Here is a 23,472-nt window from a genome sequence, read left to right on the forward strand (position 1 = left end):
TCGGTGGAACATCAATAATGCAGACATTATGAGGGCTCTACAAATTCACAATGGCAGGAAAGGAATCAGAGAATGAAGGAACAAACAAAATTGAGAATTTTAACTTGAGTATTTGAGAACTAGAAGCTAAATACAGGTCAGTGAGGCCTGCGGTTATGGACTAGCACACTGGAAGAGTTTTGAATGCGGTAACAATTAGATGGTGTGGACTGCAGGGCAGAAGTGGTTGGCACTTGTTTGACACTCAGCTTATAGAACAGAACAATACAGTACAGAACAGGCCCACGATGTTGTGCCAAATATTTATCCTAGCTTAAGCACCTATCCATGTACCTATCCAATTGCCGCTTAAAGGTCAATGATTCGGACTCTGCCACTCCCACAGGCAGCGCATTCCATGCCCCCACCACTCTCTTGGTAAAGAACCTACCCGTGACATCCCCCCATACCTTCCACCCTTCACCTTAAATTTATGTCCCCTTGTAACACTCTGTTGCACCCGGGGAAAAAGTCTCTGACTGTCTACTCTATCTATTCCTCTGATCATCTTATAAACCTCTATCAAGTCACCCCTCATCCTTCGCCGTTCCAATGAGAAAAGGCCTAGCACTCAACCTATCCTCGTACGACCTATTCTCCATTCCAGGCAACATCCTGGTAAATCTCCTCTGCACGCTCTCCAAAGCTTCCACATCTTTCCTAAAATGAGGCAACCAGAACTGCACACAGTACTCCAAATGTGGATTTACCATGGTAAGCCTACCATGGGGAACCTTATCAAATGCCTTACTAAAATCCATGTACACTACATCCACTGCTCTACCCTCATCCACATGCTTGGTCACCTCCTCAAAGAATTAAATAAGACTTCTAAGACAAGACCTACCCCTCACAAATTCAACTAGTCTGCTTAGTTTCAAGCAGACTACTGAAGCACAGCCTGAGACAGTGGTCAGGGAAGGACATAATTCGTGCAGAGCGCCAAGATAATTGCTCATAAGAGACAATGGAGGGAATTCAAAGAGGTTACAATGAGAGCAGTAAGTCCTATCAGCATGTACAGAAACTGGTTGTGTCTACACATTGCTAAGATGAATCAAGTTTTATCCAATTGTTTAAGTGCATAAGAACTAAAAAAAAAATGCTCATCTATTCTGAGCTAGGTCAGAAAGGTAGGTAATTGGCTTTTATAGGAGAATACTGTGTGGATGATACAATCCACATGCTCTAACAATTTTCATCAATTTAAGGAAACATTCAAGCTGCATGCTATTCAGAACAATAGTAATCATTCCAAAAATAAGATGAAGTACAAAACATGCCCAAAACACATCAAGTTGTCAAAAACAAAGATTGAACTGTCATGCACATTTGACTAAGCTGAAACATGTAAGAAAAATTTAAGAACTTTGTCATTGAACATGCCAGTTGAGGTACAGGATGAATTACAAGTGAAGTTTTAGTTAAAATATATGAAGTCTCAAGTACACAAAAATTCAGTATTTTAAATATGCGAGTAGCACCAAGAGGGAGTCTATTATTATAAATTCATATGTAATTACAATTCTTAGATTTTGAAGCTCAAATCACTTTTTTAAAGCTGCATTCAAAATCGTTCAGTTGGTGCAAACATCCTTTGATACTAGAATCATTAATGATTAAAAGTTACTTAGCAATGGTGTAGTTAAAGCACACCTACTGTTTGACCTTTTGGAGAACCCTGCTGTGCAAGTGTCTCAAAGTAATTCTTAGCTTCACCAATGTTCAACTTCAGGTAGTCACCCAACAGCATGGCATAGCCCACTTTCTCCATGGCCTTGGTATTTCCCATATCAGCTGCTTTGACAAGTACTTTATACCCTCTAGATCAAAAAGGTATAAAAATAACACATGTAAGCAGTATTCAATAAATGGATTTATGATTGAAGCATGACAATTAACCAGCTGAAAACGAACACATGAACAAGAATAGACCACTTGGCTCTTCGAGACTGCTTTGCCATTCAATAAGAGAATGGCTGATCGGAGTTCAATCACAACCCTAAATTCCTGTATACCCCCAATAATCTTTCATCCCCATGGTAATCAAGGCTCTACCTACCTCGCCAACATTACTGGAGTTTGCACAAAGCTAAGTCGAGGGAGGGGGGGGGGGCCCTGATGGATTTAGCATTGTATATTCCCATCCAGGGTTTTGTTGTTGCAAAGATATTTTGCATAAAGGTGACATTTTTCAATGAATAGACTCACTGGAATCTATTTATGTTGCTAGTGACCTCTGGTCATACTTCCAATGTGAAAGATCAAAGGACCACAAGATATGAGCAGAATTAGGCCATTCAGCCCATCAAGTCTGCTCCACGATTTGATTATGTCTGATGTGTTTCTCAAACCCACTTGCCTGCCTTCTCTGTAAACCTTGATCCCTTACTAATTAAGAACCCATCCATCTCAATGTTAAATACACTCAATGGCTTGGCCTCCACAGCAATGAATTTCACAGATTAACCACTGGCTGAAGAAAATCCTCATCTCAATTGTAAAGGGCTGTCCCTTCACTCTCAGGCTATGTCCTTGGGTCCTAGTCTCTCTTACTAAAGGAAGCATCTTCTTTACATCCACTCCACACAGGCTTCTCCATATTCTTTAAGTTTCAATCAGATTCTACCTCCCCACTATCCTTCTGAACTCCACTGAATACAGACCCAGAGTCCTCAACCGATCCTTATATGACAAGCCCACATCCCCAGGATCATTCTTGTAAACCTCCTCTGGATCCCATCCAACGTCAGCACATCCTTCCTTAGATAAGGGGCCCAAAATTGCTCAAAATATTCCAAATTGGTCAGGCTACAGCCTTACACTGCCATTTTTGCTCTTCTATTCTAGCCTTCTTGAAATGGTATTAGCCTGACAACCAACTGAACCTGCATGCCAACCTTATGAGAACCTTGAACTCGGGCTCCCAAGTCCATTTTGCTTCAGATTTCCAAAGTCTTTCACAGGGCGGGGGCAGAAATAACCCCATGCTTTCCCACACTGTATTCCACTAGTACTTCTTTTCTCCACTTTCCTAGCCAGTCCAAGACCTTCTGTAGTCTTTCTGCTTCCTCAACACTTTCTATCTTTGTGTCACCTGCAAACTGAAGAACAATGCCCTGAGTTCCTTCATTCATATTGTTAATGTATAAGGTCTACAGTGTAGTACCAAAAGAAACCCGGCAGAACACTCGTCACCAGCTGCAAACAATCCCTTTATCCCCACTCTCCACCTTTTCCCAGTCAGTGAATCCTCTACCTATTAGAATATCCTGCCCCAATAAAACTGATCCTTGTCGTACTTAGCAATCTCCTGTATATTATCTAATCAAAGGTCTTCTGGAAATCCAAATAGATCACATTTGACCGCATTCTTGACCTTATCCAGACCAACCTGCTGGCTGCCATGAGGTTACAGATTATGTCGGAGTACAATTCTGCTGCTGTTGATAGTCTTAGAGATGCCCAGTTTCGAATCACCAGATCTATTCAAAGTTTGTCCTATTTATCATTGTGACAGTTTCATACACAACACAATGCAGGGTATTCTCAACATGAAAGCAGAACCTTGGCTCAACAAGAATTGTGCAGTGGTCACTCTTACCAATACAACCAGGACGACTTGCACGTTAAACAACGTAACCAATGATCCGTTTGAGGCTCTGCAGGCCTGGCACATCCAGTTGTGAATGGTCATGGCGATGGACAATTAAATAACTCACTGGAGCAGGAGGCTCCACAAATATCCCCATTCCCAGTGATGGAAGAGCCAACACATCAATGCAAAAGATAAGGCTGAAGCATTCGCAGTACCCTTCAAACAGCAGTGCCAAGTGCACCATCAACCTCTGCCTCCTCCACTGGTCCCCATTATTGCAGACAATCCTCAGCCAATTCAATTAATTCCACATTATATCAAGGGTGAAGGCACTGGATAGTGCACAGGATGTGAGTCCTGAGAAGATTGCAAAACTTCTTGCTCCCCTATCCAAGCAGTTCAGTACAACACTGGCATCTATGCGATAATGTGGAAAATTGCGCTGCACACAATAAGCAGGAACAAATCCAACTCAGTCAGTCAATCACCACCCCATCAATCTACACTAAATCATCAGTAAAATTGTGGTAGATGTCATCAATGCTATGAAGCAGCACCTGCTCAGGGACATCCAGATTGATTTCCACCAGCTCCTGACCTCATTACAGCCCTGGTTCAAAAAGAGCTGAATTCCAAAGGAGGGCGGAGAATGACAGCCCTCGTTATCATGGCTGCATTCAGACTGTAGCATCAAGGAATCCTAGCAAAACTGAAATCAATGGGAAACGGGGGGCGGGAGAAAGGAGGGCATTGGAACTGTGGGTGCAGTCATACCTGGCACATAGGAAGATAATTGTGGTCATTGGTTCATTGGTTGTCATCTCAGATCCAGGATATCTTTGCATTGGTACCTCAGTGTCGTATCTTTGCATCAACCACCCTCAGCTGCTTCATTAATGACATTCCCTCCATCTTGGTCAGAAGTGGGTATGTTCGGCAATGTTTGCACAATGTTCAACATCATTGACAACTACTCAGAGACTGAACCAGTCCATGCTCAAATGCAACAAGGTGTGAACAATATGCAGGCTTGGGCTGCTAAGTGGCAAGTAACATTCACGCTACACAAGTGAACATTACTTCAATAAGAGACAATCTATCGTCTGATCCTTGACAGTCAATGGTGTTATCATCACTGAATTTCCCCAAAACATCCTGGGGGAAGGGTTACCATTGGCTAGAAGCACAACTAGACTTGCCTTTAACACAGTGGCTAAACAGAAAGTCAGAGGCTAGGAATATTATAGCAAGTAACTCACCTCCTAATCCCAAAGCATGTCCAACATCCACAAGGCAAAGTCAGAAGTCCCACTCGCCTGGATGGGTACAGCTCTTACAACACAAACTTGACACCAGCAGGTCAAAACAGCCTGCTTGATTGGCACTACATCCCCAAACATCCATTCCCCCACCGCCAAAACTCAGTACACACAGCTGCTACTATCTACAAGATACACTGCAGGAATTCAAAGATCCTCAGACAATGCCTTCTAAACACATGACCACTTCCATTTAGAAGGAAAGGGGCAGCAGATATATGGAATACCACCATGTGCATTTCCTTCTCCAAGAGACCAATCACACTGATTTGGAAATGTATCATTCCTTCACTGTCACTGGATCAAATTCCTGGAATTCCCTCCACCAGGGCTTTGCGGTCAACCTACAGCATGAGTGCAGCAGCTCACACAGCAACAAGGGATGGGCAATAAAAATGCCAGCTGGCCAGCGATGCCCATATCCCACAAATGATTTTTTTTTAAAAAGTCCATGGCTCTCCTTGTCCAAATTTGCTCTTTACCTCCTTAAAGAATTCCAGATTTGTCAGGTATGACCTCCCCTTGATGAAGCCATGACGACTCAGCCTTTTATTACCATGCACTTCCAAATACGCCATAATCTTATCCTTAATAATGGACTCTAAAATGCCAATGACTGAGGTCAGGACAACTGAACTGTAATATCCTGTATTTTGCCTCCCTCCCTTCTTAAACACGGGTGTTACATTAGCTACGTTCCAGTCCTCTGTGACCCTCCCTGACTCCAGTAATTCCTGAAGAAAGAAAACCAATATCTTTACAATCTCCTCAGTTATCCCCTTCAAAACTGGAGAGTAACCCATCTTTTTCTGGGCAATTCATCCCCCTTCAGACCTTTCAGTTCTCCCAGCACTATCCTTAGTGGCAGCCACTACACTGCCCCGATTCTTTTGACGTTCTGGTATGCTGGCATCTTCCACTGCAAACAAAGCAATTCCCCCCACCCCGCTTAACTTTGTCGTTTTAATAGGAAGAGTCCTGTTGGATATTTTGTACCCTGCCCTGATCCCCTTACTGCCATGTCTCCGCAATACCATAACCACACCTGCTAATTTCAATCTGCACTAAATCTCATATACCTTGTTTCATAGACAGAGAACATTCAAGTACCATACCCACAGTCCTGCATTGATTACCTCCCAACCCCTTCTCATATATGTCCTCTTATCTGCTGTGTGAAGTTTGATTCCCAACCCTTTCCATAGCTTATTCTATTACTTGTTCTGGAAATTTTAATACCCCCTGCTGAAGCCTCCTCCCTTTTAATTTGTTCTATAGTTGTCCTTGTAAGTGAACCAGCCCACCACACCCTACCACCACCCCCCCCCAAAGGCCATTTAGTTAAAAGCCTTATCCTCAGCCTTAGCTTGCCAGGACTCTTAAAAGGGAGAAATACTTGTAAGAAAATTATTTATAGTGGATTCTGGTACAGTCAGTTCTGCTATTATGGTCTTTCATTAACACAAAATGGCTGTAACACGATTGACAAATAGGGAAAGCTATTTCTAAAACACAAACTTGTAAAACATGCATTGGCTGTAACTTGATTACATCGCCAACACCAAGTGTTATTTTTATTGTGCAATTTTTGTACAGCATTGGATCGTGCTGGAATGCGATTACTGCATTATAGGAGAAATGACTGTACCACTTAACAGCCCAAAAGACAAGACAACATTCATGTCCATCTAGTCTAACAGGTCTGGCAACATCTGTGAAGAGAAACCAGAGTTGGCATTTCAGGTCAAGTGACCTTTCCTCAGACCTTCAGGTCACTTGACACGCAATGTTTGCTGTTTACTCGTCATAGATACTGCCAGACTTGAGCTTTTCCTGTAATTTCTATTTTTGTCTGATTCACAGCATCCACAGCTCTTTTGGTTTTCATGTCCATCTAGTCGAGTGGCATCTCTAAACTAACAAAGCAAACAATCTCAACTAATACAAAAGATCATGCAGCACAATATTCAATTCCAGGTGAACGAATAACAATTCATTGTTTTATCATGTCTAGTATGAATGCAGGCAAGCCTTTTATTCAACAAAGAAAGATCAGCACAAAAACTATAAATCACATGAGATTGTGGATACTTACTCTTTTTTTTGGCTCTTCTTATTTGTACTGTTAATCATTTTTATCCCGGAGTGATAAAGTCTCTCTGCTTCCTGTGCAAGTTTTCTTTGATTGGCTTCTTCATCAGCTTGAAGACAAGAAAACAAGTCTTAATACCTCAAGTTAAACAGAGATTAACCTCTAGTTGATGCTAAGATGCATTTTTTTCTTCAAAATACTTGCATATTAAAACCTAGCTATGCTACTTCACACATTGGAACAGATTAATCCAATCTAGCTGCAATTTGCAAACTTTTAAATACCACTGTCTTAGGACTAAATGTCTTCCTATAAGTCAATTAACTTCCATCCAAGATAAATACTGTATGGAACTGAAACCTTTCTTTTAATTAATCTTTCATTTACATGGCAGTACCGTAGGTCTATATTCCAGACATTAGGCAACGAGGTTTAAAAACAAATGAAATCTGCAGAATGTCGTATTCAGGTCAGAAAATAGGTGAGGGGCAAAAAAAATTAAGGTTATGCAAGGCACATTGCAAGAGCTAATCAAGTGATGCTCTCTTTTAAAATAAAGAGTATGCATGATCAACATAGGTTTTAGTGAATCACCTTTTGTCAATACCAAAGTGAACAGTATGTGCTATTCAATTGTCAGATCGTAACAAAGCTTATCTTAGAAAAACAGACTACCCATTTGCATGTAAGAACTACCAGTCAGTATGCTGTTAAATTAAATCGCTATAATGTTCAATCTGTATTTTTTAAGCTGTATATCCACAGTATATCCATGTACTTAGACACACCATTGTTAGTTTACACTGCAGTAAATTGTTCTCAGTTCGGTGCAAAATAAAGCAGCTTAACTGCAGGGGAGGAACAAATATGCTGACCCAGACTTGCTAAAACACACGAAGAGGTAAATTGAAAGGATTAAACATGCAAGCTTTCTATATACTCAACACAAGATGGTTTACTCAAACAGCCCATCAGCTCAGACTCAGACCCAAAAAATACCAAGCTCACAATCTCCCCGTAAATAATCCTTCATTAGGTAATTACAGTTAAAGATGAAAATACATTAAACTAGTGAACCGAGTTAGCATAAATAATACTATGATCGAGGAAGTTCATATTTCTCTAGACTTTAGCATTATACTCAAAACATTGAAAAGTACAAAACTTAAAATTCAAGATTTTACAAAGGCGTACAGTCAGAGGCTTTTTCAGGGTGGAAGGATCAAATACAAGGGGACACAGGTTCAAGGTGGGGGGGGGGGCAAATTTAGTGGAGAAGTGCAAGGAAAATTTTTCAAAGGGTGCTGGGTGCCTGAAACATTGCCAGTGGAGGTAGTGGTAGCAGTACGCTAGCAACGTTTAAGGTGTATCTTCACCTCATGTTCACATGAATGTCAAGAGGGGTATAGATACCGTATGTGTCTAAATAAGGACTGGGAAACTACACAGGGTTGGTGGGCTGAAAGACCTGTTCCTGTGCTGTATTGTATTGAGTTAAATATTTCAGATACAAGTTAAAACTCTTGCAAAAGAAAAAGGCTCCAGTTGTATAAACTGAACATGAGAAAAGTTCTCACTTTCACAAAATCCCCACTTGTGGTCCTGATTATAGTTGTATGTTGTTGCACACCAGAATCGGTCATCATCTCGCCCATCAGTAGTACAGCTAAAGTATTCCTGATCCAAAAACAGGAATGGAAATATGCAGGGCTCACCATCAGCAGTGCCACCAATTGCAGTTTGATCTAAATTAATTAAGAAAAACAAATATTTATGTCCATTTAATCAGAAACCAAAATATTAGAATTTTGACTTTAAACAGGCCAGATTGCACACATTAAATACTATTTGAAACCAACAAGCTCTCAATAATTTCACATTGTACAAAAAGCTGAATTACTAATTGAAAATGGAATTTCAATCTGTGTTATCAGAAATAGTAATATAATGGAGGGTGGAAAGCAAAAGGAAGAAGAAACTAAATCACAGGTTATGACTTTCGTCTACATTTATTAATAATTCTATAAGCGAAAACATATTTTTAATGAAAATACATGCAAAACAAGGTGGAGTGATGTCATGAACAGGACACAAGCGCAAGCAAAGCAACTTGACAATTTAACAGTATTGGTGAATATTTCTGGGCTTTAAAACAAGCTGGGCCTTCAGTGTTTTCAGCAAGGTCTAGTCTTTTCCTCCTCTTTTGTAAAATGTTAAGATTATACTTAAATAAAACTACAGTGAAGTGAAAAGAATAGAGAATCTAGAGTAATTATCTAATAAATTGAAACTGATAATGACTGCAGGATGAGTGACGTGTTATACTGCATCACATGGAAGGTGTCAGAAACTAAGGTAGTCCAGAACAAACACATCTGCAGTGTTTACAACTTGAGGAGTTTGGGGTCCAGGTTAAGGAGCTGCAAGCTAACCTAAAGAGTTTGTGCCACACCAGGGAACAGGAAAGTTACCTGAACACTTTGCTCAAGAAAACAATCACATACCTTGTGTAGGTAATACAGATTTGGTCTGTGACCAGGGACAGGAGGATGTGATCAGGTATGGGGACCCAGGGGGCTGCATTTGAGAAATCTTGGCCCTTGCAATTACCCACAAAGTGCAAAGGTTCTTGTAAGCTGTGTGGATGAAAATGAGGATGAGGATGAGAAAGCTGACCACAGCACCATGGCTTAGGGAGTCATTTGAGTCAGGAGAGGAAATAGGACTGTAATTGTGCTGGGGGAAGTATGTTGACAAATGCATCTCTGCAGGCAGGAGTACAAGTCTTGAAAACTGTGATGCGTTCCTTTAACCAGTATAGTTAAGGATAGCATCAATGTAACAAAGATTAGTGGCAAATCAGAGGATTAGGGAAGTTTTAAAAACCATAAGACTGAAATAGTAAAAAGATATAATAAATGGAGGGTAAACTTGCAAATAATATTAAATGGGATAGAAGAGACACCGAACTGAACAATGGCCCCTGAGAGAACGAGGCTGGGGAAATGATAATGGGAGATCAGGAAATGTCAGAGAAGCTGAGTATATAGTTGGCATCAGTATTGATGGTAGAAGGCAGTATATAATGCTTCAAAAGTACTAAATAACCAAGGAACAAAAGTGAGAAAAGGAATAAATCTCACTCTCACTGGCTGTAAACTCATAGGGCGAGAAGTGACAAGTCCCATGGACTAGCTGCTATGTTTTGTAAAGCATTAATCAAAGCAGCTGCAGAAATAGTCCTTAGATTCTAGGAAAGTACTGGAAGTTTGGAAAACTGACAATTTAACACTTTTTATTCGAAAAGGGAAAGTGAGAAAAAATAGTAATTATAGTCCAGTCAGTTTAATGTGTCATCGGAAAACAGAGTCTATTATTAGGGATGTAACAGCAGACCATTTAAACATATATAATCAAATAGAATCAGCACGGCTTCAAAGAAAAAGGGGGAAATCATAGCTGAAAAATTTATTAGAATTCTTTGAAGAGGTAACAAGGAGGATTGATAAAGTGGAATCAATGTATATTATACATTTGGATTTTCATAAGGCATTTGGAACAGTATCCTATGTTAGGTTGTTAAAATGAGACAATGATGGAGGTAAATTATCGGCTGATGAACAGAAGATAGCGTTGGGACAAAGGGGGCATTTTCAGGATTGCACTCCTGCAGTTACTGTCGGGGCCACAATTATTTACAACATTTACAGGAAAGTGAAATGCATTACAGCCAATTTTGCAGGTAAGTGAGAGGGCAAGTGGTGAGGATGATCGAGGGATATAGCCTAATAAAAGGAGTAGGTAAAACACTTAGAATATAATGTGGAAAATATAAGATTATATACTTCCAACAGAGAAACTATTATTTAAACAAAAAGATTGGAGAAAGCTCCAGCACAATCTTCAGAATCATCATTCACAAATCACAAAGTTCAGCAGATAACAGGGAAGACAAATGTAGGTTGATCTCATGTGCAAATGAAGTGTCTTATAGAGTAAAGGATAGGTATGCCAGACTTGTCCTCATTGGAGTTCAGAAGAATGAATGACAACTGAATGTTGCAAGAGTCTACAACAAGAGGACATAATCTCAAAGCAGTTGCCCATTTAGGGCCAGAGATAAGAAGGATTATTTTCTGAGGATAGTGAATCATTGGAATTCTTTACTGCCAACAGTGATCAAGGTTAGGTTAAGCAAATTCAAGATTCAGATGTGGGCGGCACGGTGGCTGGCACTGCTGCCTCACAGCACCAGAGACCCGGGTTCACTTCCCGCTTCAGGCGACTGTCTGTGTGGAGTTTGCATGTTCTCCCCGCGTCTGCGTGGGTTTCCTCCGGGTGCTCCAGTTTCCTCCCACAGTCCAAAGATGTGCAGGTCAGGTGAATTGGCCATGCTAAACTGCCCGTAGTGTTAGGCAAGGGGTAAATGTAGGGGTATGGGTGGGTTGCGCTTCGGCGGGGCGGTGTGGACTTGTTGGGCCGAAGGGCCTGTTTTCACACTAAGTAATCTAATCTAATCTAATCTAAAAAAACATCTTTAATCAGTAAGGAAATCAAGGATTTGGAAAAAAGACAAGGAAGTGGAGCAAGGATTATTAGATCAGCCATAATCTCATTGAATAGCAGAATAGACTCAACTGACCAAATGGCTTCCCTTCTGTTCTTGCGTCTTATAGCCAATAAAGCAAAAGCTATTGATTTCTTAAAGGAAAATAACTATTGTGTAATTAAAAGCAATCAGATTGCATAAAGTTCTGAAATCGGATTAAAAATATATCAAACATAAGTTACAACTTGTTAGTCCAAAATTTAGTGTGCATTATACCGCATTATTCATCTTTTCAATCTATAAAAAGGTCATGTAATGCAATTAATTTGAACTTCACTAAACAAATAAATAAAAAAGAAAGAGTATAATTCAATACATAAGACAATATTTCACTATCTTCTACCAATTATGCCTTAAGTTTCACCAGATTTAAATTAAAATCAAGTTTAAGTGCTTATGTCAATGCACAAAAATAAGCTAAGTCAAAATGCTCACTTTACAAATCATATATCTGGCATTTGGCTCGATGCTTATCCTTTCACTTAACATATACATGCAAACTATTAAGTCTAAAATAATCTATTAAATGCAGATTGAATCTAACACATTATCAATTAATGTTTGAAGAAATACATATCATAAGGGGGAATAAATTTATTTTTTGCTTTCTCTCTAACATATTGACTACATAATAGGAACTCTTTCTTTGTATACGTGGCACAAATTAATCATGATAGAAGTAGCTGGTGGTGGGGCACAACACCTGCATTCGCCACCAACAACTTTGTTTCGTTACAGCTTATAATTGATATGTTCTACTGTTCTATTTTTAGGTGCAAGAGTTTCAGATGGACTTAAACAAGCCCCAAAAACAAATAGCTGAGGGATGCTTTATAAGCAATAAACATAGCACAATAGAGAAAGAAAAAAATCCCTCATTTTTATTAAGCCACTAGAAGTAAATTTAGAGTTCTGCATGTAGTATTATTGATGTAGTCATCGATGTACATGTTTACAACACAATCAAATAATTTACAACTGATTAATGTTGATTAGAACTAATACTTAATACATTAACCCATGAACATTAAAAATCAAATTCTGTTAGAAAAATATTTAAACCAATGTCAGTCATATCCACATTGGTATGTCACTATTAAAAGATTTTTTTGGATGTCCTCATTCCTCTTCTTAGCACTTGCATTTTTCAGCAGTCCATTTTGTGTTAAGGTGTTTAAGTTGTTTTCAGTGGATTCCTTGAATAGATTATTCTCAGTCTCACCTTTTATAACTTCTTCCATATTGTCAGCGGTTGGACTTTCTTCATCAGAAGTAGAATGCTGGGGTTCCTCATCTTTACCTTCCCAGATATCTTCTTTGGAATCTATAATCTGCCCAGCAACTACACGGGCTTCATTTGGATGATCTTCATTCTGTTCACTTGACTAAAAATGAACATGCACACAAAAGGTACAACATAAATAAAATCTGACAAACATACTTTTCTCACAACTCCCTCATATGTCCTTCCCACATCTTTTTAAAGCAAAAGATGTACCTCCACAAAATTACAAATGCATTAATATCTAACAAGATTCTAACTACTGCATTTTTCAGAAGGAAACATTACTTTCAAGGAACCTGTATTAACAATTTAACTAATGCAGAAAACAGTTAAATATTGAATTTGCAGTGAGGAGAATAACGACAATAGCATAAAGTATCATAGCTTCAGACCATTGATTAAGGTCTGGCTGGTGATCTTGATCAGGGTCAGCAGAAATCTAAGTGCAGAAGCTGCTATCTATGCTCCACAGGTCTTTGCACACTATTTAAATCCTACCAGCATTCTTGCCTATTTCTTGTCCCAGGATGTTCTTATGAGAGCTTTTTCATTGAAAATACATCTATGCTGTTTGCCTGAGCTAGTCTGAGGTAGCACTTTTGACATTCTTACCACTTTGGGCAAAGTTTATCCCCTAGACTTATCATTGGCTACAGAAGCCTAAAGAAAGGCTTTTAAAAAGTACTTGCAAAGTTCTCAGTTCTGAAAATTCAACACCACAAGATTCGATACTTTTAGGCTCTCTCAGACTTATTTTGGTGTGATTGGTCACAACATGAAAGATTACCTTTGAGTCCAGTGATTCATTGTCAATTTCTTGTATATCTGCAAAAAAGGAAGGAAAAGCGTCATCATCAGGGTAATGATACATTTTATATAGACTGACGCAGATATAATTTTAAAAAGCAGAAACACTAATACATAATTTAATTCATGTAATGTTCACCACATGATACACTGGTCAAAAATGCTTCAAAATAAAATTCTTTGCCAAAGCTTTCTCTATTAGTTTAAAAATGCAAGCTTTTCCGAAACATTAAAATTATGGCTTTTAATTATGGGTTGTACAATTAACTGTATTTACATTGTTATCTGCAGAACAGAAACTGTGCTACTCATTCAATGTACATAAGCAGGAGGCTGTATATCCAGACAGTTTAATATCTAGAAAGACTTGTCACGTTAGAGAAAAACAATAAGTGTAAATGAAAGTCGCTTAACTGTTCATAAGCCTGTCTATTAATTCAGTAATTGGTTTAGACGTTATAATATATGGTTGAATAAAATAGATGTGTTACAATTTTGTAGTCAATAAAGAATGACTTTTCCATTATAATTAGAAAGAGAAAATTCAGTCCTTCAAGCCTGTTCCACCATTTGATACTATTATGGCTGATCTCATCTTGGCCTCAACTCCACTTTTCTGCCTACTTTCCATGACTCTTCAACTCACTGCAAATTAAAAATCCATCACTATCTCTTTAAATTTACTCAATGTCCCAGCATCCACTACACTCTGGGGTTATGAGTCCAACAGATTCACTACTCTCAGAAGTAAGTGTTTATTCATGTCTGTTTTAAATCTGCTGCACTTCATCTTAAAGCTATTACCTCTTGTTTCCCATGAAGAAGTATCCTCTCTATGTATACTTTGTCAATCCACTTTACCATCCAGTATAGCTCAATTTGATCTCCTTTCATTCTTCGAAAATCCGGAGAGTATAAGCTTAAACTGCTCAACATCTCTCAAGACAGACTCCTCAGAGCATAAAACAGTACAGCACAGGAACAGGCCCTTCAGCCCACCATGTCTGTAACTGCCATGAAGCCATTCTAAACTCATTCTATTTTCTGCTTGCTCATGTGTTGCCTAAGTGCCTCTTAACTGTTGCTATTCCATCTTTCTACCACCTCCTTGGCAGTGAATTCCAGGCATGAAGACCCTCACAAATAAAACTAGTCTCGCACATCATTTTAAAACTTAACCCTGTGCCCCCTAGTATTTGACATTTTCATCCAACTCTGGAATCAATCTAATAAATCTTGTCTAAATTGCCTCTGATGCAACTACATCACTTAAGGGATCAAAATTGTACGCAATACTCGAGGTGCAGTCTCACTAATGCCTTGTATAGTTGCAGAAACACTTTCCTATTTTATACTCTATTGCTTTAGCAATAAATGCCAAAATTCCATTTGCTTTTCTTATTACCTGCAGTATCTGCATGCAAGCTTTTTGCAATTATGGCATGAGGACACCCAGATCCCTTTGTACCAAAGCACTCTGACGTTTCTCTCCATTTACATAAGAAGCTGTTTTTTTTAATATTCCTCTCACCAAAATGGTTAATTATAAAAATTCAGGATCAACAATCTGCCATGTATAAAAGGGAATCCAAATAGTCAATCCTACACTTCTGTATTTTTAGCTTTGTCTTTGAACATATAAAAATGAGCATGGGCCAAAGCCAAGAGCTTGGTTCAAGCAAATAATTACTATTCTAGAGGGCCTTCACGGAGTAGAATAGAAGATGCTTCCATTTGTTGGAGAGAGGGTGGCACAATGGCTCAGTGGTTAGCACTGCTGCCTCACAGCATCAGGGACCCGGGTTCGATTCCAGCTTCGGGTGTCTGTGTGGAGTTTGCACGTTCTCCCTGTGTCTGCATGGGTTTCCTCCGGGTGCTCCGGTTTCCTCCCACAGTCCAAAGCTGTGCAGGTCAGTTGGATTGGCCATACTAAATTGCCCATAATGTTAGGTGCTTTAGTCAGAAGGTCTGGGTGGGTTACTCTTCGCAGGGTCGGTCTGGACTTGTTGGGCCGAAGGGCTGTTTCCATACTGTAGGGAATCTAATCCAATCAAAAAAATCAAAACCAGAAACTTATCATTACGATGCTGCCATTCAATAACAATAGCAAATTCAGGAGGAACTGTACCCAGAGTGCGGAAGTTGCTTTCATCAAGAATAGTAATCAAATAAAGTTGATATGTATAAAGAGGAAGTTAGGATGGAAGGAATAAAAGATAAAAATAGTGAGTTTATATTAAATGGGACAGAAAAGTTTGTGATGGAAAACCACTTACATGCACTAATTCAGCAAATTGTTTGCTTTAATGCTGTACATTCTACGTACAGAATCAAAATGAATAGCATGTGACATTCTCCAACTGCACGAGGCAATCTTAATTAGTGGGGTAGCGTTTGCTGCCCCTTGATTAACTAATTTGACAAAGTAGACTAGTCACCCATCAACATATCTAAATACTGTATGAAGTGACTGGGGAGAACAGCAGATCCACAAGTCTACACAACTTAGTCTAGTCCATAAAAATTCCACAAAAACGTACTGGGCCATAATCCTCAACTGTTTCAGAACTGTTTAACAAAAATAAAAGTTCACTTTCAAGGTGGGCTGTCTGCTTAAAATGTAAATATTTACTACTGATTTTGTGATTACTAAATGTGTAACCTTCAACCAGCTTGTAAAACAAAACTGTACAGTATTTACAGTGTCCCTGCTTTGGCAAGATTAGTAGATTTCATAATCATTACTAAATAGATGCCAAGTTCCAATTTTTTTTTAGTATTTATTCATGGAATGGAGGCACCACTAGCCAGCTCAGCATTTAGTACCTGCCCCTAATTCCCCATAGGGCAGTTAAGTGTCAACCACATCATTACAGATCTGGAGATATGCAGATCAGACCCGGTAAGGATGGCAGTTTTTTTCCCCGAAAGACTTTAATGAACCAGATGAGATGTTTTTCCCCCTAACAATCAACGATGATTTCATAGTCATCACAAGACTTCTAATTCCACATATGTATTGAATTCAAATTCTGCTATCTGCCATGACAGCATTGATGCCACTGGTCTATCAGCTCCTCTTTTGTCATTAATCACTCCAGATGACTAACTGATCAACCTCTGACCAAATTTGTACTCCATATTCTCCCAGTTCCATTATCCAGGTCCTCATTCTCCCTTACAGTACAACAACAATTCCACTTACAGTCTGGCCAGCTTCTGCTTGTTTCCATACCATATTCATATAAGGGACAGTATGATGTTTATTGGGAAAAAAGACACAAATGTAGTCTGTCAGGGATGGAGGCAAGGCTCAAAGAGGTATGATGATAGAAAGAAACGATAAAGTAGCCAGGATGAAGATGGAGGCTTCAATCCAATGCACATTCAACTTGCAATGAAGTACAAGCATTTCTTTAGGCAGTCATCTCTTAACTATCACTTGGAGGTTCTGGTGTTGGTCTGGGGTGGACAAGGTTAAAAAACACGTCAGGTTATAGTACCAACATGTTTATTTGGACGCACTAGCTGAAGGAGCGGTCCTCCGAAAGCTAGTGCTTCCAAATAAACCTGTTGGACTATAACTTGGTACTATGCGATTTTTTAACCATCTCATCTATTTAGCCTCAACTAGCCCAATGACCAGGGGTTTGATCTGCAGGATTATCTTAAATTGAAAAGAAACATTTGCCCCAAGTTACCCCAATAACATGTTTCCTTCGCATTGGTTAGTTGTCCTCAATTATCGTAATTGAGGACAACTCGAGTGCGAGCAGCAGCAGAGTTTAAAGGAACCCGGAAGGCTACAGCTAAGGTGAGACAGTTTGTTTTAAAATTACTTACCGGTAGCGGGCAGCGGTGTTTTTTTCTTTTCTCTTCACAGAAAGAGCGGGAGCAGCAGGGGGAAGTGACGAAGACCAGAGGGGCAGCCGGGTAGGTTTTTTCCCTATAAAAGCGCGCAGGGGGGTGGGATTCCGGTATTTGGATAACTGGGGTCCTTTCTGGGGAAGGTGGGACCTCTATAAACAGGATGGTCTACACCTGAACCTGAGGGGCACCAGTATCCTTGGGGAGGGGGGTGGGAAGACGTTTGCTAATGCTTTGGGGGGGGGGGGGGGGGTTTAAACTAACTCTGCAGGGGCATGGGAACCTAGACTGTAGCTTTAGGGTGCAGGATCTGGAGTGTAGGGAGGTTAGGAACATGGCATCAATCTCAAAGGAGGGTGCCTGAAACAGGAAAGTGGCTTGAAGTGTGTATACTTCAATGCAAGAAGTATACGAAATAAGGTAGGTGAACTTGCAGCGTGGGTTGGTACCTGGGATTTCGATGTTGTGGCTATTAGAGACATGGGTAGAACAGGGACAGGATTGACTGTTGCAGGTTCCAGGGTTTAAATGTTTTAGTAGGGTCAGAGGTGGGGGTAAAAGAGGGGGAGGTGTGGCATTGCTTGTCAAAGATAGTATTACAGCAGTAGAAAGGACGATGGATGAAGACTCGCCATCTGAGGTAGTTGGGCTGAGGTTAGGAATAGGAAAGGTGAGGTCACCCTGTTAGGAGTTTTCTACAGGCCTCCTAATAGTCCTAGAGACGTAGAAGAAAGGATTGCGAGGATGATTCAGGAGAAGAGTGAAAGTAATAGGGTGGTTGTTATGGGGGGCTTTAACTTTCCAGATATTGACTGGGAAAGCTATAGCTCGAGTTCGTTAGATGGGTCAGTGTTTGTCCAATGTGTGCAGGAGGGTTTTCTGACACAATATGTAGGCAGGCCAACAAGAGGCGAGGCCATACTGGATTTGGTTCTGGCAAGAGTTATAGCTGGGAGCAGGGAAATTATGATGAAGTGAGGCACGACATAGGATGCGTGGCTTGGAAAAGTAGGCTTCAAGGGAAGGGTGCAATTGAGATGTGGAGCTTGTTCAAGGAGCAACTATTGAGTGTCCTTGATAAGTACGTACCTGTCAGGCAGGTAGAAAAGGGTTGTGCGAAGGAGCCGTGGTTTAATAAGGAATTGGAATCCCTTGTTAAAGGGAAGGGGGGGGGGGGGGGGGGCTATGTAAAGATGAGGCGTGAAGGTTCAATTGGGGCGATTGAGAGTTATAAGGTAGCCAGGAAGGACCTGAAGAGAGAGCTAAGAGCAGCAAGGAGGGGACATGAAAGGTCCTTAGTTGGTAGGATTAGGGAAAACCCTAAGGCTTTCTATAGGTATGTCAGGAATAAAAGAATGACTGGGGTAGGAATAGGTCCAGTCAAGGATAGTAGTGGGAAGTTGCGTGTGGAGGCTGAAGAGATTGGGGAGACACAATGAATATTTTACATCAGTATTCACTCAGGAACAGGACATTGTTGCCGATGTGAATACTGAGTCACAATTAATTAGAATGAATGGCTTTGAGGTATGTAGGGAAGAGGTGTTGGAAATTCTGGAAAGAGTGAAAATAGATAAGTCCCCTGGGCCTGATGGCATTTATCCTAGGATTCTCTGGGAAGCAAGGGAGGAGATTGCAGAGCCATTGGCCTTGATTTTTATGTCCTCGTTGTCTACAGGAGTAGTGCCAGAAGACTGGAGGCTAGCAAATGTGGTTCCCTTGTTCAAGAAGGGGAGTAGGGATAACCCTAGTAACTATAGGCCGGTGAGTCTCACTTCTGTTGTGGGCAAAGTCTTAGAGAGAATTGTAAGGGATAGGATTTATGAACATCTGGATAGGAATAATGTGATCAAGGATAGTCAGCATGGTTTTGTGAAGGGCAGGTCGTGCCTCACAAACCTTATTGAATTCATTGAGAAGGTGACTAAGGAGGTGGACGAGGGGAAAGCAGTAGATGTGGTGTATATGGATTTTAGTAAGGCGTTTGATAAGATATAAATAAGCTGCAGAACTGGGCAGAAAGGTGGCAAATGGAGTTCAATGTAGCTAAGTGCGAGGTGATTCACTTTGGTAAGAGTAACAAAAAGATGGGGTACTGGGCTAATGGTCGGATACTTGGTAGTGTGGATGAGCAGAGGGATCTTGGTGTCCACGTACACAGATCTTTGAAAGTTGCCACCCAGGTAAATAGTGCGGTGAAGGCGGCATATGGCGTACTGGCTTTTATTGGTAGAGGAATTGAGTTCCGGAGTCCTGAGATCACGTTGCAGTTGTATAATACTCTGGTGCGGCCGCATCTGGAGTATTGTGTGCAGTTTTGGTCGCCATACTATAGGAAGGATGTGGAGGCACTGGAACGGGTGCAGAGGAGGTTTACCAGGATGTTGCCTGGTATGGTAGGAAGATCGTATGAGGAAAGGCTGAGGCACTTGGGGCTGTTTTCATTGGAGAAAAGAAGGCTTAGGGGTGACTTGATAGAGGTGAACAAGATGATTAGGGGTTTAGATAGGGTTGACCGTGAGAACCTTTTTCCATGTATGGAGTCAGCTATTACGAGCGGGCATAGCTTTAAATTAAGGGGTGGCAGGTATAGGACAGATGTTAGGGGTAGGTTCTTTACTCAGCGAGTCGTGAGTTCATGGAATGCCCTGCCAGTAGTAGTGGTGGACTCTCCCTCTTTATGGGCATTTAAGTGGGCATTGGATAGGCATATGGAGGATAGTGGGCTAGTGTAGGTTAGGTGGGCTTGGATCGGCGCAACATCGAGGGCCAAAGGGCCTGTACTGCGCTGTATTCTTCTATGTTCTATGGTCTTTTGGACTACCACAAGGACGAATTTACATCCACCTTATTGCTAGGAATCATTGATCTACTTTAACCCAAGAACACAGCTTGTTTCTCATGAAAGGGGAACGAGCAACTTGTCATAAAACATCCAATACTCATTGATTTGGGCCCTAGTGCATCAGGTTCTCTATAAATAATAGAATTGACCAGAGTGTTGAGAAAATTGTCACCAGCCTCAAACATATTCTACCACCAGGAAAAGTCTGCAGCTTTAGCAGCAGCTGCTGGATCTCTACAAACCAATGTACGAAGGCTGAGACAAGAACACATTTCACTTGCTATTAGATTATATACTCAGTTATCAGCGTATTTCATAATTAACAAGATAAAAACATCTCACTTTACAAAGTAACTTGCATTATGCCACTAACATCAAAATGCTTACTGATCATAAACTACTTGCTACAAATTATGCCCTTCGCGTTAAGACTTGGAAATTGATTGGCTGACTGCTCTCACCAAGGAAGTCAATAGCAACTTAGTGCTTACAGGACTCTCCTTGCAAGCACTTCCTTTTATTGGTAAAGATTCACCTCAAAAATGGATACAAGGCAGCGGAAACCTGGACACTGCATTCTCAGCAGATCAAAAGAATTGTTCAAAATCTTAAAGGGCATCATAGGTTCTTATGTCTGCTCCACCATTCTGTAAGACCATAAGTAAACTCCAAACTCAGTCATAGCCATAGAGATATACAGCACAGAAACCGATCCTTCAGTCCGATTCGCCCATGCTGACCAGATATCCTAAATAAATCTAGTCCTATTTGCCAGCATTTGGCCCCTATCCCTCTAAATCCTTCCTATACAGATGCCTAATAAATGTTGTGTTTGCACGAGCTGCCACTACTTCCTCTGGTAGATCATTTCATACATGCACCGTCTGCGTGAAACAATTGCCGCCCTCACACTGTTAAATCTCTCTCCTCAGAGCTTAAAGACTCCAGCAACCCAGGGAAAAGTCCTTATCTATTTATGCTATTCATGCTCATGATTTTATAAACCTCTAATGTCACGCCTCAGCCTCCGATGCTCTAGGAAAATTGCCCCAGGCTGTTCAGCCTCTCCCTATAGCTCAAGCCCTGCAACCCTGGCAATAGCCTTGGAAACTTTTTCTGAACCCTTTAAGTTTCATAGCATCCCTCCTACAGCAGGGAGACCAGAATTGTACACAATATTCCAACAGTGGCCTAACCAATGTTCTGTACAGCAGCAACATAACCTGCCAACTTCCATAGGCAATGCACTGACCAATAAAGGCAAGCATACCAAACACCTCCTTCACTATCCTATCTACTGGTGACTCCATTTTTAACGAACTATGAACCAGCATTCCAAGGTCTCTTTTGTGCAGCAACACTCCCCAGGATCTTATCATTAAGCCTGTAAGTCCTGCCCTGAAATGTTTCATTACAAAATGCAGAAGCTCACATTTATCTAAATTAAACTCCATTTGCAACTCCTCAGCCACTGGCTCATCTGATCAAGATCCTGTTGTACTCTGAAGTAACCTTCTTTGCTGTCCACTACACCACCATTTTTGGTATCAACTGCAAACGTATGAACCATACCTCCTAGTACACATCAAAATCATTTGTGTATACAACAAAAAGCAGTGGATCCAGCACCGATCCTTGTGGCACACTGCTGGTCATAGACCTCCAGTCAGAAAAGCAACCATCCACCACCCAGTTTTCCACCTTTGAGCCAGTTCTGATTAGCTTCCTGATTAGATTGGCTTCTCTACAGTATGGAAACAGAACCCACCCAGACCCATTTCCCTCTGAGGAAACCCACACAGACACAGGGAGAATGTGCAAACTCCACACAGACAGTCACCTAAGGCTGGAATCAAACACAGGCCCCTGGCGCTGTGAGGCTGCAGTGCTAACCACTGAACCACCGTGCTGCCCTTTGTATCCAAATGGCTAGATCTGTATCTAAATAGCTATTTCTACCTCTAATCCGTATGATCTGACCTTGCTAACAGTCTACAATGAGGAACCTTGTTAAATGCCTTACTGAAGTCTAGATAGATCATGTCCACCAGTCTACCCTAGTCAATTCACTTTGTTACTTCTTCAAAAACTCAAACCAAGTTAGAGACACGATATCCCACACACACCAATGCTCACTGTTTTCTGGGGGTAGTTTATGCTCAAATTTCACAACAGAAATTTCCTCACCTCCAACCTAAATGGCAATACCTTATGTCTGGAATATGAACCTACTTCTTGGCTCATTAGCCAGATGAAATAATCTCTCAACATTGTAACCTCTTATTTTGCATCTTAGAGACTTTGCTTTTAGTGAATGGTAAGCTTTGTCTCTTCACAATGATTTCCTGTCATCAAGCTGGTACCAAGAGCCATTTTGGCTGAAATGCTGATGTCATGTGTCATATATGCACTGCCCAAAGGCATGCCCTGGCCTCACTGTCTGCCAAACAGTTTTCTTGGCACTTATTTTTTTGCCAGTGAAACCTCGTTAATTACCTTCGGCTCAGCAAAGAGATTGATCAAAATCTATCACGCCAGAACAGGAATCTTGGCCATTTTGTTGTTAACCACATACGAACCATCCAACCAGAGCTTATTAGCCTGATGTATATTAACAATTCTGAAGGATATCCCTGGAAGTATTAAGAAAGTAAAAAATTTGCTCCTTTTGCCCATTAAATGGCCATGTTTTCTCACTTTAAAATGAAGTTAGAAAAGTAAAAACAAAGACATTTTAGCATTAAGCTGAACTGACTCAATGTAAGGTTGCAAGTATTCAAGTGACAAAACATTCCGATTATTATTACCAACAATAAGTATGCAGTCATATTTTATAAACAAAGCTATGCTAGCAGATCGTGAAATGAACAATGACTCTTGATCCTGAGTCACTAGTCATGACAGCTTCTCAGTATCATTCTCTGCCTGTTCTGCGGTGCATTCTGGTAGTGGCAGGTTACATTTTACATTAATACATTTTGGTATTACCAGCATTCTTCAGATAGTAGATG

The 23,472-nt window shown here is 40.6% G+C and overlaps 1 protein-coding gene across 1 annotated transcript in view; it reads right to left on the reverse strand.

The window, feature by feature from the left end:
- Positions 1–23,472, reverse strand: part of sel1l (SEL1L adaptor subunit of SYVN1 ubiquitin ligase) — a 48,238-nt gene that overhangs the window by 23,507 nt on the left and 1,259 nt on the right. Inside the window, exons 2-6 of the mRNA XM_043697156.2 lie at positions 13,730–13,767; positions 12,880–13,042; positions 8,626–8,793; positions 7,052–7,157; positions 1,700–1,862 (exon numbers count right to left, since the gene is read on the reverse strand). Of these exons, the coding sequence (XP_043553091.1) occupies positions 1,700–1,862; positions 7,052–7,157; positions 8,626–8,793; positions 12,880–13,042; positions 13,730–13,767 (638 nt within the window). The remainder of the gene's footprint in view (positions 1–1,699; positions 1,863–7,051; positions 7,158–8,625; positions 8,794–12,879; positions 13,043–13,729; positions 13,768–23,472) is intronic.

This window comes from Chiloscyllium plagiosum, unplaced genomic scaffold (genome assembly GCF_037043375.1).
Source record: "Chiloscyllium plagiosum isolate Xiang-an unplaced genomic scaffold, Cpla_swu_hap1 HiC_scaffold_8, whole genome shotgun sequence".
In the NCBI taxonomy this organism is placed as follows: domain Eukaryota; kingdom Metazoa; phylum Chordata; class Chondrichthyes; order Orectolobiformes; family Hemiscylliidae; genus Chiloscyllium; species Chiloscyllium plagiosum.